The sequence below is a fragment of the Balaenoptera musculus genome, chromosome 7, assembly GCF_009873245.2.
Source record: "Balaenoptera musculus isolate JJ_BM4_2016_0621 chromosome 7, mBalMus1.pri.v3, whole genome shotgun sequence".
Lineage (NCBI taxonomy): Eukaryota > Metazoa > Chordata > Mammalia > Artiodactyla > Balaenopteridae > Balaenoptera > Balaenoptera musculus.
In genome coordinates, this window is record NC_045791.1 from 97795349 (window position 1) to 97816108 (window position 20760).

The 20760-nt window shown below is 44.3% G+C and overlaps 1 protein-coding gene across 3 annotated transcripts in view; it reads left to right on the forward strand.

Moving 5' to 3' along the window:
* The window catches only part of SGPP2 (sphingosine-1-phosphate phosphatase 2), a 147796-nt gene that overhangs the window by 126829 nt on the left and 207 nt on the right, over window positions 1–20760 (forward strand). For all 3 annotated transcript variants that reach the window (XM_036857631.1, XM_036857632.1, XM_036857634.1), the window contains 4 exons: window positions 10980–12793; window positions 14583–15609; window positions 18385–19494; window positions 20118–20205. In XM_036857631.1, coding sequence (XP_036713526.1) covers window positions 10980–11531 — 552 coding nt within the window. In that variant the 3' untranslated portion in view covers window positions 11532–12793; window positions 14583–15609; window positions 18385–19494; window positions 20118–20205. The remainder of the gene's footprint in view (window positions 1–10979; window positions 12794–14582; window positions 15610–18384; window positions 19495–20117; window positions 20206–20760) is intronic.

The window sequence follows — 20760 nt, forward strand, 5'->3', positions numbered from 1 at the left end:
ATACTAACTGTTATAACTGAAAATGAGAATAGGTACAAAAATGAAAGGCATTTAGATCTTTCTGCATTTTAACTTTAGAAAAGGTTAGGTTCATGTAATGATTTTTTTTCCCCAAATAATTTAAAAGGCTTCATTTAAACCTTGATGGTAACTTGAATTAAAGGTTTATTATGTTTCAATGTGATTTGTAGGGTAGCACTGGCAACGCATCTTATATGCTTTTATTTTACTTACTTACATCATGGAAGAATGGTATCTTGATTATCATGTAGATTCTTGGGCGTTTCATTTTTCTTTTTTGCATGATGTGAAAACTTATAAGCATTAATTATTTCCATGCTCGTCTATTTTGAAACATTCTGATTTTAACATCCTGATTTTTTGCCTTGATTGTATTTTTATTACAATAAAGGTGTTGACTAGAAAATTTAGAAAATATATGCAAAGCATGGGGAAGATAATCATCATCTGTGATATCCAAACAGATAAAAACTACTATTAATATTTTAGTCTATTTCCTTCCGATATTTTATCCATGCATGCAAGTGTATATTTATATAGAATTAGGATCATCCTTTATGTAGAGTTTGTATTCTGCTTGATATTATCACACTTATGGATACTTTGAAACCACAAAAAAAAGAGGTTGCAGAAATGTTTCTTTTCAAATGGAAAATATTCCTGCTATGTTATTAAATAAGAAAGCAATATGTATTTTTAACTCATTTTTGGTGAAAACAACATTACACCATGCTTGATTTATGTCTTTCCAGATTCTTCCTTATTATGATGTATGCTCCATTCTTTATGCTCTTTTTGCTTATTTGTGTTTTCTGATTGTTCTGTGGTGGAGCATGTGTTAGTTACTTTTTGGACTTCATCAGTATAGGTTGAAATAACTCAACAAGAATCATCCCTATCCAAAAACATTTGTGAGTAGCTTCTTCACTGATTATTTTCTTTCTTTCTTTCTTTTTCTTGTGGGGGGTGCTGTGTTGGGTCTTCGTTGCTGCACGCAGGCTTTCTCTAGTTGTGGTGAGCCGGGACTGCTCTTCATTGCGGTGTGCGGGCTTCTCATTGCAGTGGCTTCTCTTGTTGCAGAGCACGGGCCCTAGAGCGCGCAGGCTTCAGTAGTTGAGTCACATTGGCTCAGTAGTTGTGACTTGTGGGCTCTAGAGTGCATGCTCAGTAGTTGTGGTTCACGGTCTTAAGTTGCTCCACGGCATGTGGGATCTTCCAGGACCAGGGCTCGAACCCGTGTCCCCTGCATTGGCAGGCGGATTCTTAACCACTGTGCCACCAGGAAGTCCCTCTCTGATTATTTTCTTAGAATAAATTCCTAGGAGTGGAATAACTGGGTCTAAGTGCTGAATATTTTGTGTGTGTTGTAGTCTAATTACATTCTTCTTGGAAAGGAGTTTTAAATGTGTTTTTTGCAAAGTAAAGCACACTTATTCTGCCATTTTTGCCCTCATTTTTTTTTTTTTTTTTTTTTTAACTTTTGGGTTTATTTATTTATTTATTTATTTATTTATTTATGGCTGTGTTGGGTCTTCGTTTCTGTGCGACGGCTTTCTCTAGTTTGGCAAGCGGGGGCCACTCTTCATCGCGGTGCGCGGGCCTCTCACTATCACGGCCTCTCTTGTTGCGGAGCACAGGCTCCAGACGCGCAGGCTCAGTAATTGTTGCTCACGGGCCCAGCCGCTCCGCGGCATGTGGAATCTTCCCAGACCAGGGCTCGAACCCGTGTCTCCTGCATTGGCAGGCAGATTCTCAACCACTGTGCCAACAGGGAAGCCCTCACTTCTTTTCTTTATCATGCTTTTTGCATCATTATCTTTTACCCATCTTCCATAGCGTTCCTACCTCCTTACAAACCACACACACTCTTCTCTCTTCCCCCCACCCCCCAAATCCACCTTTTTTGGACAGAATTATCCCAGGGCTGGCTAGTGGCTCCACACGTCTGTACTGTGCTCTGTACACTGTCCTCTGCCCCACAGCTCACCTTGGCCATTCCAGAGAACTGTGAACTCTTTTCCCTCTGGCCCCATGCACTGTGCCAAACACATGTCTGTGCAGTTCCAAAGAAATCACCTCCTCATTTAGAACTTGCTAAAATCAAAACAGCAGATCCAATCCTGAGATGAAGATTTTGTGAGTTTTTCATTTCTGTGAATTTAGTAGCTTGAAAAAATTAGTGTAAAGAAGTTGTCCTTGAATTTTCAAGCACTCTGGTCCTTATTTTTAATTTTTTAAAAATTTATTTATTTTTATTATTTATTTTATTTTTGGCTGCGTTGGGTCTAAATTGGTGCGCGTGAGCAGGGGCTACTCTTCGTTGTGGTGCGCGGGCTTCTCATTGTGGTGGCTTCTGTTGTTGTGGAGCACGGGCTCTAGGCGCACAGGCTTCAGTAGTTGTGGCACATGGGCTCAGTAGTTGTGGCTCGCGGGCTCTAGAGTGCAGGCACAGTAGTTGTGGCGCACGGGCTTAGTTGCTCTGCGGCATGTGGGGTCTTACAGAACCAGGACCCAAACCTGTGTCCCCTGCATTGGCAGGCGGATTCTTAACCACTGCGCCACCAGGGAAGCCCTGGTCCTTATTTTTTAGGAGCTGTTTAGAATAAGTTTATTATTAGAAACATAGAGCCCCAAATTAGAAAGTTCATTAGAAATGGTTCAAGTATTTTTATTATAAAAATACCTAAATTGTCTTTATTACAATGCCACCTTTTATGGCTAAAAATCCAACTGTGTGGCTAGAAGGAAAAATCCGTACAGCAGCAGCCATGTTGGCCAAAATTACTTTCGCCTCAAATGCTAGGGCTGTGGACCAAAGTTGTCTCATCTCCTGATGCACTGAAGAGGAACAGAATTAGTTTATGATTAATATTCCAACCAGATGTCCGGGAATTTGGTGACTGCAGTTACAAAGGAAGACGGGGAAGGAAGGCACATTTTCTTTTATGTATGGTAACAATGGGTTTTAAATATTATGGATATTCCGGAAAGAGAAAGGCATTAGATTCTCCTAATCTGTGTAACTGAATATCTGCTACCTGTTAGGCACTGTGCTAGGAGCTTTGAGGAACAATGTCAATTTGCAAGAGAACTTCCTCCTTGCCGATCAGACTGTTATAATCAACTCAGGAGAAAAACACGTGAACACGTAACTACAGGAAAGGCAATTTAAGAGAGGGGCTTTTTGGATGGATCTAGAGACTGTCGTACAGAGTGAAGTAAGTCAGAAAGAGAAAAACAAATTCGTATATTAACGCATGTATGTAGAACCTAGAAAAATGGTACAGATGAACCGGTTTGCAGGGCAGAAATAGAGACACAGATGTAGAGGACAAACGTATGGACAAGGGGGGAAAGCAGCGGGAGGGGGTGTGTGTATGATAAATTGGGAGACTGGGATTGACATATATACACTAATATGTATAAAATGGATAACTAATAAGAACCTGCTGTATAAAAAAAATAAATAAAATTAAAAGAAAAAAAAGGGAGAGGGGCTTTTTGAGTGCTGTTAAGCAAGTGCCTTTACGTTCAGTTCAGGCACAGGTTATTTCCAACTGTGGAGGTACAGGAAGATATTCTGGAAAGGAAGTAGCTTTTGAGCTGAGCCTTAGATGAGCTGATAAGATCTTGATAGATAGAGATGGTTAAAATGTGCCGTACATAAAAGGAATGTAAAACTATGATAAAATTGTGCAAGGCATGTTTGGGAAAAGCAAGTAGACCTATCTGACTGGCGTGGAATGTTCAAATGGGAAAGGAGTGAGAGAAAACCCTGCAATGGTAGGTTAATTAAACCCATATGAAGCAGGACTCCGAGTCCGTCGAGAGGTTGGTATTTCTTTTTTTTTTTTTTTTAATAAATTTATTTATTTATTCATTTATTTAATTTTTGGCTGCATTTGGTCTTCGCTGCTGCACGCGGGCTTTCTCTAGTTGCAGTGAGCGGGGGCTACTCTTTGTTGTGGGGCACAGGCTTCTCATTGTGGTGGCTTCTCTTGTTGCAGAGCACAGGCTCTAGGCGCGTGGGCTTCAGTAGTTGTAGCGCGCGGGCTTCAGTAGTTGTAGCGCGCGGGCTTCAGTAGTTGTGGCTCGCAGGCTTTAGAGCGCAGGCTCAGTAGTTATGGCGCACGGGCTTAGTTGCTCCGCGGCATGTGGGATCTTCCCGGACCAGGGCTCGAACCCGTGTCCCCTGCATTGGCAGGAGGATTCTTAACCACTGCGCCACCAGGGAAGCCCCAGAGAGGTTGGTATTTCTCAGAGTTGTTTCTGTTTAGACTCACTACATCAGCATTATGTTGAGGTGTGAAAATGCAGGCTCCTGGGCCACACTGCAGATCAGAATCAGAGGGCAGTCCTCTGGAATCTACATCTGAATAATTGTCCTAAGTGAATTCCGCTGCACACTAAAGTTGGCGAACATTGGTTATTGAAACAGCAACCAGGAAGGCGGTGAGTGAATGCTGTGGACAGGAGACTGGCCGGCAGGCAGGGAAATGAAGCTCTGGGTGGGAGAGTGGGCGTTCAGAGGTGACAGCTGGAGCGGGAGCTTGTGGATGAAGGAGGGGGCGTCTGTGACTGCTGGTCAGAGGTGGTGAGAGGGAGGAGCAGTCGTTAGGACTCTGAGCTTCTGCCACCAGGGAGCCTGGGGGTGGGGGGGCGGGCCCATCAACAGAAATACGTATAATTAATGAATTTCTCTGAGCCCTACAGGGTCACTCTGAACCCCTAGTCCTCTGCAAAACTGTGTTTAACCCCTACAGAAATGGGGGGGTTAAACACAGTTCAACCCTGACAGAAATGCCCACATGAACAATGTCTTGACTTTGCAAAAGGAGTCTCACATCTGCTCAGGAACCAGTCCGAGCCCCTAGCACCACTGTTGGCCTGTCGGACGCCATGATGTGAAGATAACATTGCCGGGTCCCTTGCTCTCTGCCCAGGCTGTGACATTGAGCAGCTTGGTCTTGCCCACTGCCCTCCAGGCCCAGCAGCTTTCTGATGTTGTCCCACCAGCTGGTCTAGGATATGCTGTTGGTGCTCTGAGTTCTGCAGTTCCTGCCCCATCAGCATCCTTCCCTGCTGATCTGCGTGTCAGCAGTAACTCTTCGGCTGCTTCACCAGGCAAAGCAGATCTGTGCCCATGACTCTAATTCAAGGGCCACAGTGGATGATACAGATGCTCTGCCTTTGTCATGGTGTCATAAAGTGCCCACATGGGGCACTGTGGCCTGGAGGTATGAGGAAGAATGGGTTCCCCCCTTTGGAGAGCCCTCTGCCAGAAGGGTCTCCAAGCAGCATTCTTTAGCTCTGTGTTTTGCAGATGGAGGCAAAATGACTCTTCCATCCTCTCTGACTTCCTCTGGGCTCAGACTCGAGTTCAGTGGGGCTGCCAGAGACACTCGGGGTGGCAGAACCTCTCCTCCCCACTGAGAAAGCAGAGGCTTGTGCTGGGTATCGAGTTCATTGTGCCTGGCCCTGCTCCTCCCCGCAAACTGTGTGTTCCTTTAAAACTCACAGAAAGATGCCCTCAGTCCTCAGCAGGTGATGCTTCGGCAGGACGGTCGCACGCCCCCATCACCACATACGCCCAATCCCCTGTGGAGGACACCACTAGCCTCACCTCAGATCCCCACTTCATATGGGGAATTGAAAGGCAGATCCTGTTTGGAAGAGGAGAGATGGAATTATTTTCACTTAATTTTTTAGAGTAGGCGGTACATTTATAGGATATAAAATTCAAAAAGGGGAATCCCCTGGTGGTCCAGTGGTTAGGACTCCACGCTTCCACTGTAGGGGGCCCGGGTTTGATCCCTGGTCAGGGAACTAAGATCCTGCAAGCCGCATGGTGTGGCCAAAAAAAAAAAGATTCAAAAGGTACACACGGGTATCCTGTGAAAAGGCTCCTTGCCAACTCCATCCCCTGCCATTCAAGTGAACCTGCTTGTGTATCAAGTAAAAATGTATCCATATATTCTACCACCGTTGTAAAAATGGAAAATGGTAGCATGCTGGACACACTGTTCAGTACCGTGCGTTTTAAAATTCCACATCAGAGTCTCCTCATCCTTTTTACAGCTGCAGAGTATTCCATTGTATGAATATATCACGGTTAGATTTAACTGGCCCCTCTAGGTAAAACTCGGCATTTTTCCAGGGTCCTGCTATTACAAACAATACTACAATGGACAGCTTGTAAATACTTCCTTACAGACACTGGCGGATGTATCTCTATGGTCAACACCTAGAGTGAGATTGTGGGTCAGAGGTTATATGAATGTGTAATTTTTTAAAATATTGCCAGGTTCCTCCCCATAAGGGTTGTGCCATTTTGCATTCATGTGATTAAGAGACAAGAGTCCCTTTGCCCCCAACTACTGTTTCATCAACAGAATACTGTCAAACTTTTGGATTTTGTTAATGCTGATAGGTGAGGGGTACATTCTCAGTGGTTTGTGGGGCAGGGGAGGGAGGGCGGGGTCACGTTGGAACCTCTGGGTGTCCAGAGCACTGGTTCACACACAGCACGCATGACACTGTTATTTAGAGAAAACAAAAGAGGCCACCAGCTTTTTTATTTTTCTTTAAAATGTCATTTTTTATTTTATTTTTTAAATGAACAAACAGTGAAATTGACTTTGCTTTGGGTGTATAGTTCTCTGGATTTTAACGCCGGGATAGATCTGAGTAACCACCACCGCAACACAGAACAGCTCCATCACCCCAAAAAAGTCCCCCATGCTCTCCCTTTGTAGTCGCACCCTCCCCCTGCCCCTAGACCCTGGCAACCACTGATCTGTTCCCCATCCCTGTAGTTCTGTCTTTTAGAGAATGTCATATAAATAGAACCACACAGCATGTAACCCTTGGAGACTGGCTTTTTCCATTCAGCATAATTTCCTGGAGATTTCATCAAAGCTGTTGCCTGCATCAGTAGTTTGTTGTTTTTTATTGCTGAGAAGTATTCCATTGTATGAAACTAGCACAGTTTGTTTACCCCTTTAATGACATTGGGGTTTTTTTTCCAGTTCTGGGTGATTATTAATAGAACTGCTGTAAACATTTGTGTACTGATTTTTGTGTGAATGTAAATTTTAATTTCTCTTCAGCATAGCTTAATTTCCACTTCTTATTATGAGTAAATTTAGGTATATTTTATATGTTTAAGAAGCATTCATATTTCTTTTCCTATAAAGTGCTCATTTCCTTTACTCATTTTTCATTTTGGTGACTTTTATCTTAGATAAGTTGGTTTGGGGGTGCTGAAAGGACATCTGAATGAAAATGTCTAGCTTTTGGTTTAAAGAGGCAGGACTAAAGTTTGAGAGAGATGCCTGGAGACATAGTTGGGTTTTTTTGTACTTCGCTTTTTTACTTTTTTATTGTTGCATAGTATTCCACTCAATGACTATACAATAGCTTATTCGACCAATTTTTTAAAATTAATTTTTATTGGAGCATCTAAACATGGGCATTTCCACAGACTGTGTCTTCAGGCTCTGCATGTTTTTCTCTGTTGAAAAGTTTGTGTAGGTCCATGGCCTCATCTCTCCATTCTCTAACAGCGTGGCACTCAAATCTGTGTCTCCAATGTTGTACAGCAGAAACTAACACAACATAGAAACTACACAAACTATTCAACAGAGAAAAACACGCAGAGCCTGAAGACAGAATCTGTGATCCGTGAAAATGCCTGTTTAGGATCTATTAGGATCTAAAGGAGGAAACCAAGAAAGAGACTTCTTAGGGGTCAGAGAAGAGCCAAGATGGTGCAGGGTAATATTAATAAAAGCTGAATATTAAAGGTCTGCTAAGTGAAGGGTGTCAGTCCACAGGGCCCAGTGTTCAGAAGGAGAAACAACATCTCTTTCCAAGAATCCAAGCAAAACCCGCACAATTTTGTCTGATTGGACTGGTGTAGGTCACGTGACCACCCCTGCACCAATCACGGTGACCAGGAGATACAGTACACTGATTGGCCTACCTAGGTCATGTGCTCCAACTCCATAATTTTCCAGAACTTCATTGGTCCCCAAGGGGAGGTATGAGGCTATTGGGTCAAAGACAGATGCTGAAGAAACAACCAGCAAATGTCTAGTAAGTGGCCTTTGAGAATGGTGTATCATCTAAGTCTAGGTTGGCAGCACTTGTGTTTCAAGGTGCAGAAGTGGAGATGACAGGTGTAGAAAATTCAAGAGTTTGGCTCAAGTTTTGGTAACCAGGAAACTTAAATGAAAGATTGCTCCTTTTTTTCCCCAAAAATAAAGTAACATCCGTGCATAATCATAGCACAGGAGAAGGTCATGGGGAGAAAGATCATGGAGACTGTGAAGCCTGAGGGATATTTGAAGAGAAGGATGATGGCGGAAGTAAGAACAGGTAAAGCCCAGGTGCCACGTGAAGGACATGCAGCGACACAAGGCTTCCCCCCACTCTTGCCCCTCTCCTATCTGTTCTCCTCACTGCAGTCAGAAACTCTTGTCATGTTGGTACCCAATGAGAGCTACGTCAGTGGCTTCATGTTGCTCCCTGGATGCAGGCTTTAGGAAGCGGACTGGACTCTAGAGCCCTGTGGGAAGTGTTTCCTACCTGTGTTTACTCTTCACTCTCCAGCCCCAAGGGACCATCGAGATCCACAGGCTTATCCCTTTCCCTCTTAAACAACAGTAATCCTCTGTCTCTCCACTAAGCCGTAAGCTCCGCCTAGGTGTGGTTGTGATTGTTTGGCTCAGACTGGATCCTCTAGCACTGTGTCTGGCATATAGCAGGCACTCACACATGGGCTGGAAGGAAGAATGGATGCCCTCTAATCTGTGAAATTTGCTGTAGCCTCAGTGTTTATTTCTAAGGTCTGATTCTCACCCATTGTTCACTCAAATCAGATGTCATTTTATTAGAAACTAAACAAGAGAAATAATGAATGAAGCTATTAGGGGGGAAAAAAAAAAAGACCTAAGCCTTTAGAATTCTATTTTATGTTTATATGGAAAAAAAAAGAGTGGAAGGCAACATGCCAAAATATAGACAGCGTTAACTGTAGGTGGTGGAAATAAGGATCTATTTATTTTTTCTTACACTTTTCAGTGCTTTCCAGTTTTTCCACAATGCATGTGTTTCCCAGATTTTCCAATACATTGAGGAAAGTGTTTCAATTTTCCAATGGTAAACTTTCAAAATAATCCATGTGCAACTTTGTAACAAAACCACAGCAAAGCTCCGCATTCTCTGACTTAGATGTATTCATCTATTGGTTACATTAAGAATTCACCTTATTTGTATGGAAATATGTTAATATAAATGTTTCAGACATTACATGAAATTTCTAAAAATCTTATATTTTCTGGTATATGTTATAAGTCATAATTCTAGTTATGACTTTAAAATGTATATCTCAGAAATAACAATTTCCTTGTCAATTGCATTATTATGAACTTTCATCAAATCTTTAACCACGGTCATTTTTAAGTCTTTTGTCATTTACAGACAGTTCTGGGTGTACTCTAATGCTTTTGCAAAAATGTTCCTATAAAAGGGTTTCATCTTCAAGGAATTCATGGAAAAGATCTGACAAGTACAGGTTTCTGGTAACTGACTATACTGCTGAACTGAATGAATAAGCATTTTCAGAACTCTAATGGAAAACTGATGAACTCATAAAAGTGCTAACAAAAGATCAAGATACAAAAAAATTAATTACATGGGACTGAGTGAACTGATGAGGATGATTATAATTTTTGTGACTTTCTGTTTGAATAAAAAAAAAAATCCCACAAGGACTCAGAGGCAAAAAATATACAAATCAATTTTCACGGCAAAGTAAAGGAGCTGTTACAGTGGAGGATTACTGGACTGAATGTCAATATTATGACATAATATGAGTGTGTTTCATGTTTGGTAATTGCAATCATTGTTGCTTTTGTTGTGGTCATCCATTTACAATACTTGGTGTCAGTTTATCTCTTGTAAAAATAAAATACAGTGTGTGGGTGTGAAAAAAAAAAAACTCACCTAATTTATTTTGCTGTGAGAACGCTAAAGGAAGAAGAAAGTGGATGACATTAAGGAGTTAAAAATATTTTAAACAGGAGTTTAAGGAAAGAAGCAAGGAGGGAGGGAGAGAAAGAGGAAAAAATAGGGAAGGCAGGAGGGTCAGAGGAAGCAAGAAAGAAAACCAGAATCTAAAATGTAAAGAAGGATTGATTAAATCAAGCATGGTGCATGCACCCAGTGAAATATATACACTATTTGAAATCCTGTCTCTGAAGACAGAGTGGTAGTACCCAGACGGGCATGGCGGAGCTTCGGCACCACATCTACAACGTCTTCTCAAACCACCCCAAATAAACGCGCTCCATAAGTAATGACGGTGTGCTTGCTAGGAAGGTGACTCCCGAAGAAGCCAGCTTCCTCCTCCAGCCAGCTGCAGCCCCGACCCCTGCCTGCCAAGAAAGGATGACGCCACCTCTGTGAAGATCATGACAACCCTTGTGATATACTATGAGATCAAAAACAATAGATTAAAGGGAATTCCCTGGCTGTCCAGTGGTTAGGACTCAGCGCTTTCACTGCCATCGCCTGGGTTTGGTCCCTCGTCGGGGAACTAAGATCCTGCAAGCTGTGTGGCGCAGCCAAAACAAAAGTTTTTTTAAAGTACAGAATTCAAAACAAAAAATAATAGATTGAAGGAACAGTATGATTATAGCTATACATTAAGAAAATAATTTATTCCAAAAGACAGAAACACTGGAAGAAAAGACATAGCACGAATAGCGTGATTGTGGTTTGTATTTTTCCTATTTTCAAATGTCTACAACTGTACCTTTTAAAAATATGTATTATAAATTAAAACAATATAAAAATTGTATTTTAAATGTCAAATCAATTATATTTGAATCAAAATTATACCTGTATACAGGGGAGCACTCGTTTGACTTACATCGTCCTTTTCTCTCCCGCAGGATGTGCTGGGTGGCATCTTGATAACCGCCATCCTCATCGTCCTCACCTACCCCGCCTGGACCCTTATCGATCGCCTGGACTCGGCCAGCCCCCTCTTCCCTGTGTGTGTCCTGGTGGTGCCATTCTTCTTGTGCTACAATTACCCCGTGTCCGATTACTACAGCCCGACCAGAGCGGACACCACCACCATTATGGCTGCCGGGGCTGGGGTGACCATAGGATTCTGGATCAACCATTTTTTCCAGCTCATGTCCAAGCCCACGGACCCTCTCCCTGTTATTCAGAACATCCCGCCCCTCACCAGGGACCTGTTAGTTTTGGGTCTGACCAAATTTACGGTGGGAATTGTGCTGCTCCTCCTGGTTCGTCAACTTGTACAAAATCTCTCGCTGCAAGTGCTGTACTCCTGGTTCAAGGTGGTCACCAGAAACAAGGAGGCCAGGCGGAGACTGGAGATCGAAGTGCCTTACAAGTTTGTCACCTACACGTCAGTTGGCATCTGTGCTACCACCTTCGTGCCAATGCTACACAGGTTTCTGGGATTACTGTGAGCCTCAAGTGGTTGGAAATCAGCTCACTGGACATGAGAGCAAGACATCAAAAAGTTGTTGAGTGGGGAAGTTTTGACAACACATTTTTCTTTAAAAAAAAAAAAAAAAGCCCTAAGTCACATGTCTGTTTTGCTGGTACCTGAGAGAAAGGTTGCTGCTTTATGGAAGGAAAAATGGTCTCACGGTGACCACTAGCCTGTAAGTGTAATGTTGCAGATGAAGCCAGGCAAACCCACAGCTGAGTTCTTTAAGGCGCCTCACCCTGTCCATTACTTGGACTTTGGACCAGTCCTGGGCTGGCAGGAGCTGTGGCCTGGCTTGGGAATGGCCACAAGCCCCCCTGGGTTCTGGAGAGCCTAAGGAGACGGGCATGATCCAGGAGGCTGGACGTCGGGCGTTCCTTTTCAGTTGTGACCTTGCCCAGCACTGAGTCTCATTTCCAAAACTGCAACGTTGGTCCAAGAGAAAGGGTGGTGCCACGTAAAACTGCATTCCTTGGACAGGGCGACTTTCTTGTCACGATGATCACATTAGACAGTGCCTGCATGGGGGGAAAGAGCACTGGGAACCTCGCTGGGAAGCAGGAAAGGCGGGGGCAAAGCTGGCGAGGTCACGGGCAAGAGCCTGCTTTCCTTATGCATCCTGGTCTCTGTCGGGTGCATATTGAACCGGGATCCACTCCTCGTTTGTACACTTTGCAGGATCCCAGGCACCATTTCTGTCCTCTTCTGACCCATGAACCCAACTGGCTGCTCCCATCTCAGCTCATCTGGGTTCCTCTGAGTGTCCTGCTCTCTCCTGCGTCACAGTGACTTGGGACAAGCCCTCTGCTCTTCTTCAGCTTTCTTGCTTCCTTACAAACTGGGAAGCCAGTGTCGTCTGCCTGTGAAAGTGGATCAATAGAAGAACAGATGAACACAATCCTTCCTGGGGCCTGACAAAGAGGGACCAGCCCTCCCTCCCTGACACTCGTCCTCCACTTCTTAGTTACTTTTCCTACATCTGTTTTCTCATCTGCTGAATAGAATCAGCGGCTCCCTTTCCATCTTCCCACCTCTTACCTCTTGGCAGTTTTAAGGGTAATTAATGCAAGAACGACATCAGCCTCTCTTAGGAAAACAAGCCAACAAAATACAACACCTTTAAATCTCGGGAGAGTCCTTAGACTTAGGAAGGTGGTCATTATGCAGACAACCCCCTGCAGGGGTTCCTCTTCAGTTCTTAAGAATGAGGAGGAACAGGTATCAACAGTGTTCTTAAAAGTGAGTATCAGCTTGTAATTAACAAAGTGTCTTTTGCGTGTAGTGCCTGAGCTGCTGAAGCCAATGATCTATAACCCTGGTGCATCCTCACCATGCACACACTTTGGGGGAAAATTAGCCTGCCTGGAGAGTTAGGCTCTTACCTCTGCATCCAGTGTGAAAACCGAACACCCGTTTCTCCTGATTTTGAATATGCACCCTGGCCTTTTGGTTGTGATGATCTTTAGTATTTGACTTAATGCTCCAGTTTATTGAGAAGAATAATTGTTAAGACATCCTGTTTTTCCTTCAAATTCTTCTGACATTTTTCATAGTTAGAAGGCAGGGGTCAAAATGACCTGCTGTTTACCTGTCTTTAGATCATACTCTGACCAGTAGTTGTGGCACCGTGATGGGGAGATGCCCCAGCTCATGGGCACCCCTTCCCTAGGCCGCCCCACAATGCAGTGCATGAGGCACTTCCCTGTACCTCCGTCCCCACAGGCTGCCAAACCCGAGGTCACAGTGCTAGCTGATATTTACGCAAAATGATTTTAGTTGAATTCTCTGAAGCCAGCTAGCAAAAGGATCAGCCTTTTCCACTTGTATCTTTTGAGAAGAAGGGCCATAATTATTGTCACAGCAGTGGGTGTGGGTGATTCATTTGTGTGTGTGTAAAGTTTACTGCTGTCCTTTCGTTTTAAGTCCCGACAATAGGATTGCGATCAGCTGTATTATGTATTTAAGGCTGTATTTACACGATTTGGATTGAGGATGAATATGTTAGCCACAGCTCATTAAAGAAAGACCCATGGATTTGTCATGGTTGGTCGCTTTTCAAAGTCTCTTGATATAGCATCTGAAGAATAAAATGTGCATATTGGTGAGGCCAAGCTTAGTTTTTGAGCACTACAGCTCTGTGGCTTAGAAACTGGTTGGAAAAGTCCTTACCTGATTCACACTGCAGCTTGGCCAGCCCTCTTCATTCACTTCACACAGCGCTTCACTCTGTTAGACTCTCACACCCTCTCAGTCTCTCTCTCTCTCTCTCTCTCTCTCTCTCTCACACACACACACACACACACACACACACACACACATGCCCCTTCAAAGACTATGCCTTCTGTCTCTGACCTTTGGATTTTCTCTCTGGGGAAAGACTGCCCCCTGCTGGCTTGCTTCAGGCTTGGTCCAGAGCCTCTCTCTTGAGCAGGAGTCTTGAAGAGTTTCAGAATCCAGCTCACCGTGATGTATCCAATCTAAGCTTAGCACCTGCGGTCTGGCCAGTCCTGAATTTGGAAATGGTGACACCAAAGCCCTCGGGGTCGTTGGCCCCTCCAGGCAGAACAGCATGCCCTTTTCCCGCCTGTCCTCATCCTGCTCCCAGCCCACCACCTCTCTGGACCAGGGCATCCATCCTGTGACTGTCATTTTAAACAGCCATCATTTCAGGCCAGCTTTGCTCAGACTTGCACCATAACAGAATGTGCAAAAGAAAAAAAATCGCAGACGAGACCATGAACTAAAAACCCTAAACAGCTGAAATCACCCCTCAACGTCCCTGCAGATCACAGTGTAACACAGGATTTTCTTGCCCAAATAGGCGACTCATGCTTCCCGAGTGTAACCAAAGCATGTGGTGTTTCGGGGCCATATGCTCCGGGTTTCTATTTTGGAAACTTTCAGCTGTCTTGCTTATGTACCGTATGTAAATTTATTCTTTTTAAAATAAAATCATTTTTGTTTGATTAAGATTTATTAAATGCTTTAAAAGCCAGTGTTCTGCTACCTTGGAATTTTTTTTTCCTAGATCTTTTTCCCCCAGATCCTCAGGGTTCACGCGACCTGAGTTGAAAAGAGGCGACAAACATAAACAGGAGGCTGTACAATTCTCTATCGCTGTCATGATTCAGTCACGTGCAAATGTTGGTGAGCATCATAGCAGCCACAGGTGTGATGAACAGAAAGTAAGTGGTAAGACTGCATGCTTAATTCCCCTCCTTCAACTCCTTGATACTAAAGAACATCCTCTTACCATACTTAGAGATAAATGTCACTGTGTGTTGAAAGGTGAATGTTAAAGGCGAGGCTGGGAAAGGTAAGTAAAACAGATGAGAGTATGTTGTCTGCTGAGCAAAATGGACATGACCGCATTTCACATTCACATCGTAGCAACGATATGCTCTGCCTTTAAGCGTCCCTTGCTGTTTGAAATGGTGCCAAAGGCCGATGACGCTCTTATTTGCAAGGCTGAGGCTAGGACCTATTTGTACCTTGAATGCTATGTATTTCATAATACCTAATATGCTGCCTGCTTGAGGCTGGATGAGACCTCAGCTGCCCTGTGGAGTTCTCTCCTGAGAGAGGAGACTCAGGCTCAGAAAATTACAATCCAAGACCCAAAGTGTTAAGGCTGTAGGGAAAAGACAGCTTTGTAGTGTGAATTGAGAAGAGGGAGAGACAAATTCCAGCTTTGAGGTCTGTGACTCAAGGGAGGCTTGTGGGAGAAGCAGTGTGTGAGCCAGGCTTAAAGAACAGATGGGGTTTGCACAGGGGTGTGATGCACAGTAGGTACGAGATGGTACTCCATGGTGAGGGCACAGCTTGCCAGAGACACTTCTCCAAAAACCTCCAGCTCTAACAAGGAGAAGACAGACCACACCCGTGCTGGTGAGTGTGTGTGGGAATAACAGTGGTGGCAGGAGTGGGATAAACGGTGAGCAAGGGGCTTTGATGTTGCAGAACCGAATCACGAGAACAGGAAGGAAGCATAAGAAGCTCTTTAGTCCATTTCCTTGCCTCCACGTGGGACCATCCAGAGGAGTTGACATCTACAGGTGATTAGTCTCCTTTCATTGTTCCTCATTCGAATATTTACCCGTGGGTGCCTTCCCCTTCTGCCGTCTCTGAACCTGTCATTCCCACGTCCTCTTGTTCATCTCTCAGCAGATGTGACGGCAGCGAGGGACTCAGTCTGTGACCTTGGTGCCCATGCCTCTTCCCTCTTCTCTTTGCTCAGCCCCTTGAAGTAGTCCCATGAAACTTCATTTTAAAAACATTTTACCATGATCCTGGCTCTTTCCAGGACCCGTAAATACTCCATGTTGCTCTTTGATGATCAAGAACCAAGCCCTGTTTCTCTAGTAAGAGAGAGGTTAACCAGAACCACGTGGAATGTGAGTATAGATGTATCTCGTTTTATGGAATAGATGTTTTCCTAAAAGCTGCCTGTTGTGTGTTGGTTGTTTACATGTGAATTTTAAGTGCACCGAGGGATTTGCTGTTTAAAAATCATATGGCAATTCTTCATTTCTGTAAACATAAGGCTCCTTAATGGATTATTTGGGATACACCACGCACGCATTGTTTTCTTCAAGTGGGGCACACCTGTAGTGCAGACTTGACTATTTACAGGATGCATATTAAGAAGAATGAGAGCTGAATGTGGACCATGAATAGAATGTTAAATTCTTAAAACTGTAGCCTCATGAGACAAGGGAAATCTATACGAAGCCAAAATCCTTTTTCCTCTTCCACGCCTGTCTGTATAGCATGCAAAAGCCAGCAAGACGGGCTTCCCTGGTGGCGCAGTGGTTGGGGGTCTGCCTGCCAATGCAGGGGACACGGGTTCGAGCCCTGGTCTGGGAAGATCCCACATGCCGCGGAGCAACTAGGCCCATGAGCCACAACTACTGAGCCTGCGCATCTGGAGCCTGTGCTCCCCAACAAGAGAGGCCGCGATAGTGAGAGGCCCGCACACCGCGATGAAGAGTGGCCCCCGCTCGCCGCAACTGGAGAAAGCCCTCGCACAGAAACGAAGACCCAACACAGCCATAAATAAATAAATTAATTAATTAAAAAAAAAAAAAAAGCCAGCAAGACAAGCAAGGATGTAGCTGGAGTTCCGGCTGGGACGCTTCTTTGCTGCACACACTCAACACACCTGCTGGCACCTGTTAGCTGGTTCTCTCTCGCTATGACATCAGGGTCCCCTTGGTTGGAGCACAAGCCAGATTCTTTCTCAATGGAGAGGTTCAAAGGATGGCAATGCCTCTTTAATACACACAAAGCCAGCCTTAAAGCATTGGGGGTGGGGCAGGGTGACAGTTGGTACTGCCATCATGCCATCTACCTGCATCCGTGAGCCTAAATAGGAGCCAGGACCTCCTGGGCTTCCAGTCTGCAGTGTCTCGTGGGAACCAGGTGGATGACCCTGTGACAGGGGACACTGTGCACAGGGCACACTAAACACAGACCATTTCAGCCGTCTTAATTAGGTACTGATAAAAATATTTGGCTGGAAAACTATTTTTGCTGTGGGGGTATAAAAGCACAGCTTAACGTAAATTCTTCATCAAGTGAGTCAATCAATTCTGCTGCTATTAAATAGGTAATAGTATTTTTAGCCAGGGTATCCCTTTCTACTTTATCTCCAACATCACAGTTTTTTCATTGATAGAAACTCAAAATATCCATCTTCCACATCTCTACTTGTTCAATCTTCACTCTGGCTTCTTAAAGATATGGGATAGAGTTATAATATGCTGGTCTATTAATTTTATCAGCTATGTAATTTTTCATTCTTTTTTATTCATTTTTCCCCTTCCTATTGGTTGTATTTGCCACTTTCTTTGCTTGTCTGATAATTCTTTTTATTGGATGCCAGGTTCTGTGAAGTTTACAGTGTTGGGTGCTGGATATTTTTTTATCACTATACATATGCTTTGTTCTAGGATGCAGTTCATTCCTTGGAAATAGTTTGATTCTTCTGGACCTTTTTTTTTTTTTTTTTAATTTATTTATTTATTTATTTATGGCTGTGTTGGGTCTTCGTTTCTGTGCGAGGGCTTTCTCTAGTTGTGGCAAGCGGGGGCCACTCTTCATCGCGGTGCGCGGGCCTTTCACTGTGGGGGCCTCTCTTGTTGCGGGGCACAGGCTCCAGACGCGCAGGCTCAGTAGTTGTGGCACACGGGCTTAGTTGCTCCGCGGCATGTGGGATCTTCCCAGACCAGAGCTCGAACCCGTGTCCCCTGCATTGGCAGGCAGATTCTCAACCACTGCGCCACCAGGGAAGCCCTGGACCTTATTTTTAAGCTTTATTCGTTGAAACAGAGTAACGCTTAGTCTAGAGTTGGTCTCCCCACTACTGAGGCAAAGCCCTTCTGGGTACTCTCCCCATGGTTTCCGAGGTTTGCTAGCTCCGGCCCACCTCGTGTGGGCTCCCGGGGCGGTTCCCTCACGTCTCGTGGACGTTCCAGGTGGTCTCCTCGAACGGGGCAGTTCCCGCACGTGCATGCACTCAGTGCTCAACGGAAGACTCAAGGTCAGGGGCCTCTGCCTATCTCTCCTCAGCCCTTTCCACTTCCCTGCCAACTCTAGCCGCTTCGGCCTCTCTGGACTCCCAGCTCCACCTCCTCAACTTCTGGAGACCTCCGACCTCCACCTGGGTCCCCACCGCTGCACCACAGCCTGGACTCTCTCCAGGCCGTAAGCTGGAGAATCACAGGCCTCACCTTGTTTCTCTTCTATCTCTCGGGGAATCACTGGCCTTCGTTGCCTGATGTCTAATGTGTTGAAAACCATTGCTTTACGTATTTCATTTGGATTTGTAGATGGGAAAGCAAAGGAGGAAAATGTCCCTTGGGAAGAAGGAAGTAAAGACCACATGTATGGATCAACTAGGATGCAAGATGCTGAGCTAACGTGAAGGCTGGAGAGGAGGTCAGGCCCAGCTGATCATGCTTATTATGCTCCAGAACAAGCCCTGTCCAGGGCCTCCCCGTGACAGGTGTGGTGCTGTGTTTCCCCACAGGTTGTCTCACCTACACGATCTCTCTCCTCCCTACAGCACGGTTTGCTATTGGGGCACCTTTCTGTCTGGCTTATTTTGCTTCATCTGCCGCAGGCTCACCGCCAGGGCTCCGTGTTTAAATGTTGTGCCCGACTCTCACAGCTAAGAGATCTCCAGTGAATCCCGTCCGTCTCTGAGTAGCCTTTCACCCCACATGTATCCAGCACCAGTGTGGATGTCTACACAGCTTTGCCTCCATTACAACTCGTTTCTTGCTGGCCCTAAGTAGGTACTCATTTTAGGGGTGGGCGGAATGTAGGAAACTTCTTTTTCTGCCAGGTTTGGAACCAAGCAGGCACATTTCCTCAACATCCTCACTTTTCTGTCTTAAAGAAAGGGCAGATTTGCTTCGCATGTCTTACAAGTCCTATAATTCAAATGCCGGAGCAGTTCTCTCATGCCAGCGCCTCCTAACACCTGGGAGGGGTGGGGGAGGGCTTTTTCAAAATGTGTTGTAATGCAGAACATGTCATGTTCCTGATTTCCTTAAACAGGGACAATCAAGCCCAAACCTATGGATGAGGAGTGAAGAACTTGAGTGTAGGCCTTAAGTATATTTTTATTGCACTGCATGGGTCACATGAGGGAGAAGAAACAGGGCTTTAGCCATACATAATTCAATTAAGCCCTCTGCTGGAGGTGTTTGTTCAACCCACAGTCTACATGTTTACAGTCATCCTTTCTGTTTACTAGAAAGTTGAAGGTGGGCAGGAAACCTGAAAACAAAGCAGGCGGTAGTGGAAATGAAAATCACCCGGATTGTTGTCAAGTACTTGCCACGCGGCTCCTCTGCCTTTGTCCAAGGAGGCCAATTGCCCCACGTGGACTCTGGTCAGGGGCCTTAGGGAGCTGCTCACAGATTGTCCTAGAGGTGAGCTCTGCCTTGAATCTGATTACATATGCCATCCTCTACTTTTTAAAAAAATTATATACATAAAATTATTCAAGCTCCTTATAATAAGTCACAACTTAGAAGATCAGATGCCAAATGCTTTTCTTATTTAGAGGAAATATTTTGCTGAGGGCAGTTGCATTGCTTTAAGGCCACCTGTTTGCTTTTGGATAAAACAGACAAAAGAGCCAAGTCAATACCCAGCACTGGGGTCAGTGACATTTACAGGAAACACCAAGCGCAGAGGCTAACACTGAGACAAAATATTGTGTGTGCTGAGCCCATCACTGCTGAGGGCAGAAGCAGTGGTTAGGCGAGCTGGTTCCCAGTTAGGCTACTCCTAGGTAAAAGGTGATAGGAGAATGTCATATGCCCTGCATTGAGAAATCTAACGTACTGAGACTATATACTGCTCAAGAACAGAAGTCACATCTAAGAAATATCTAAGATATTCCAATGTGGTATTCAAATATCTAAGACAATACCAAATGTGGACAGCTATAGTCTTGCATCTTTAGGGATGGTTTTTCATGGTCCCTAAGCCAGTGCTATTTTAGGGGGAGGCATATGGAAGTCCACTGGAGCACTCTTTGTAATTGCAGAGCTGGAAACAACAGAAGGTTCATCAACAGAGGAACAGCTGAACAAATTATGGACATCCATGCAATAGGATTTTGTATCATTTAAAAGGTAGGTAGGTCTAAAGGTACTGGCCTGGAAAAATGGGACATATTAAGTGAAATGTCATGATATACACTATAGAAAATAGAAACCCAAACTTACTGCAAACCAGTAAGTAAAGCATGACCCAAAAACTGTGAGCATGTGTATGGGTCTGACTGTCCAAACTAAGGAAAATGTCAGAAACAACATGAACCATTAACAATGGTTAGTTACTTTAGAGGATTGCGGGAGGAAGGGTAAATTAGGTTGGGATGCTCTTTGTACAGTTTTTTAAAGTAGTGAAGTTTTAATTTTTTGTGTTTTTTAGTATTTTATATATAAAAAACAAAACTGGTAAAAAAAGGAAAACCTCAACATTTGGTTAAGTAGGTAAATGATGCAAAACATTGAGTGATCCATGGGCTCTACATCACTCTTACTAGGTGTCACAAACCCACTTTTTAGCCATGTGACTTCTGGGCACATTATTAATCTCTCTGTCAATTGTTCTCATCCTGTAAGTCAGGGAGAATCCCTATTCTAACTCCCTCCTACAATTGTTAAACCAAGAAATTAAAATGT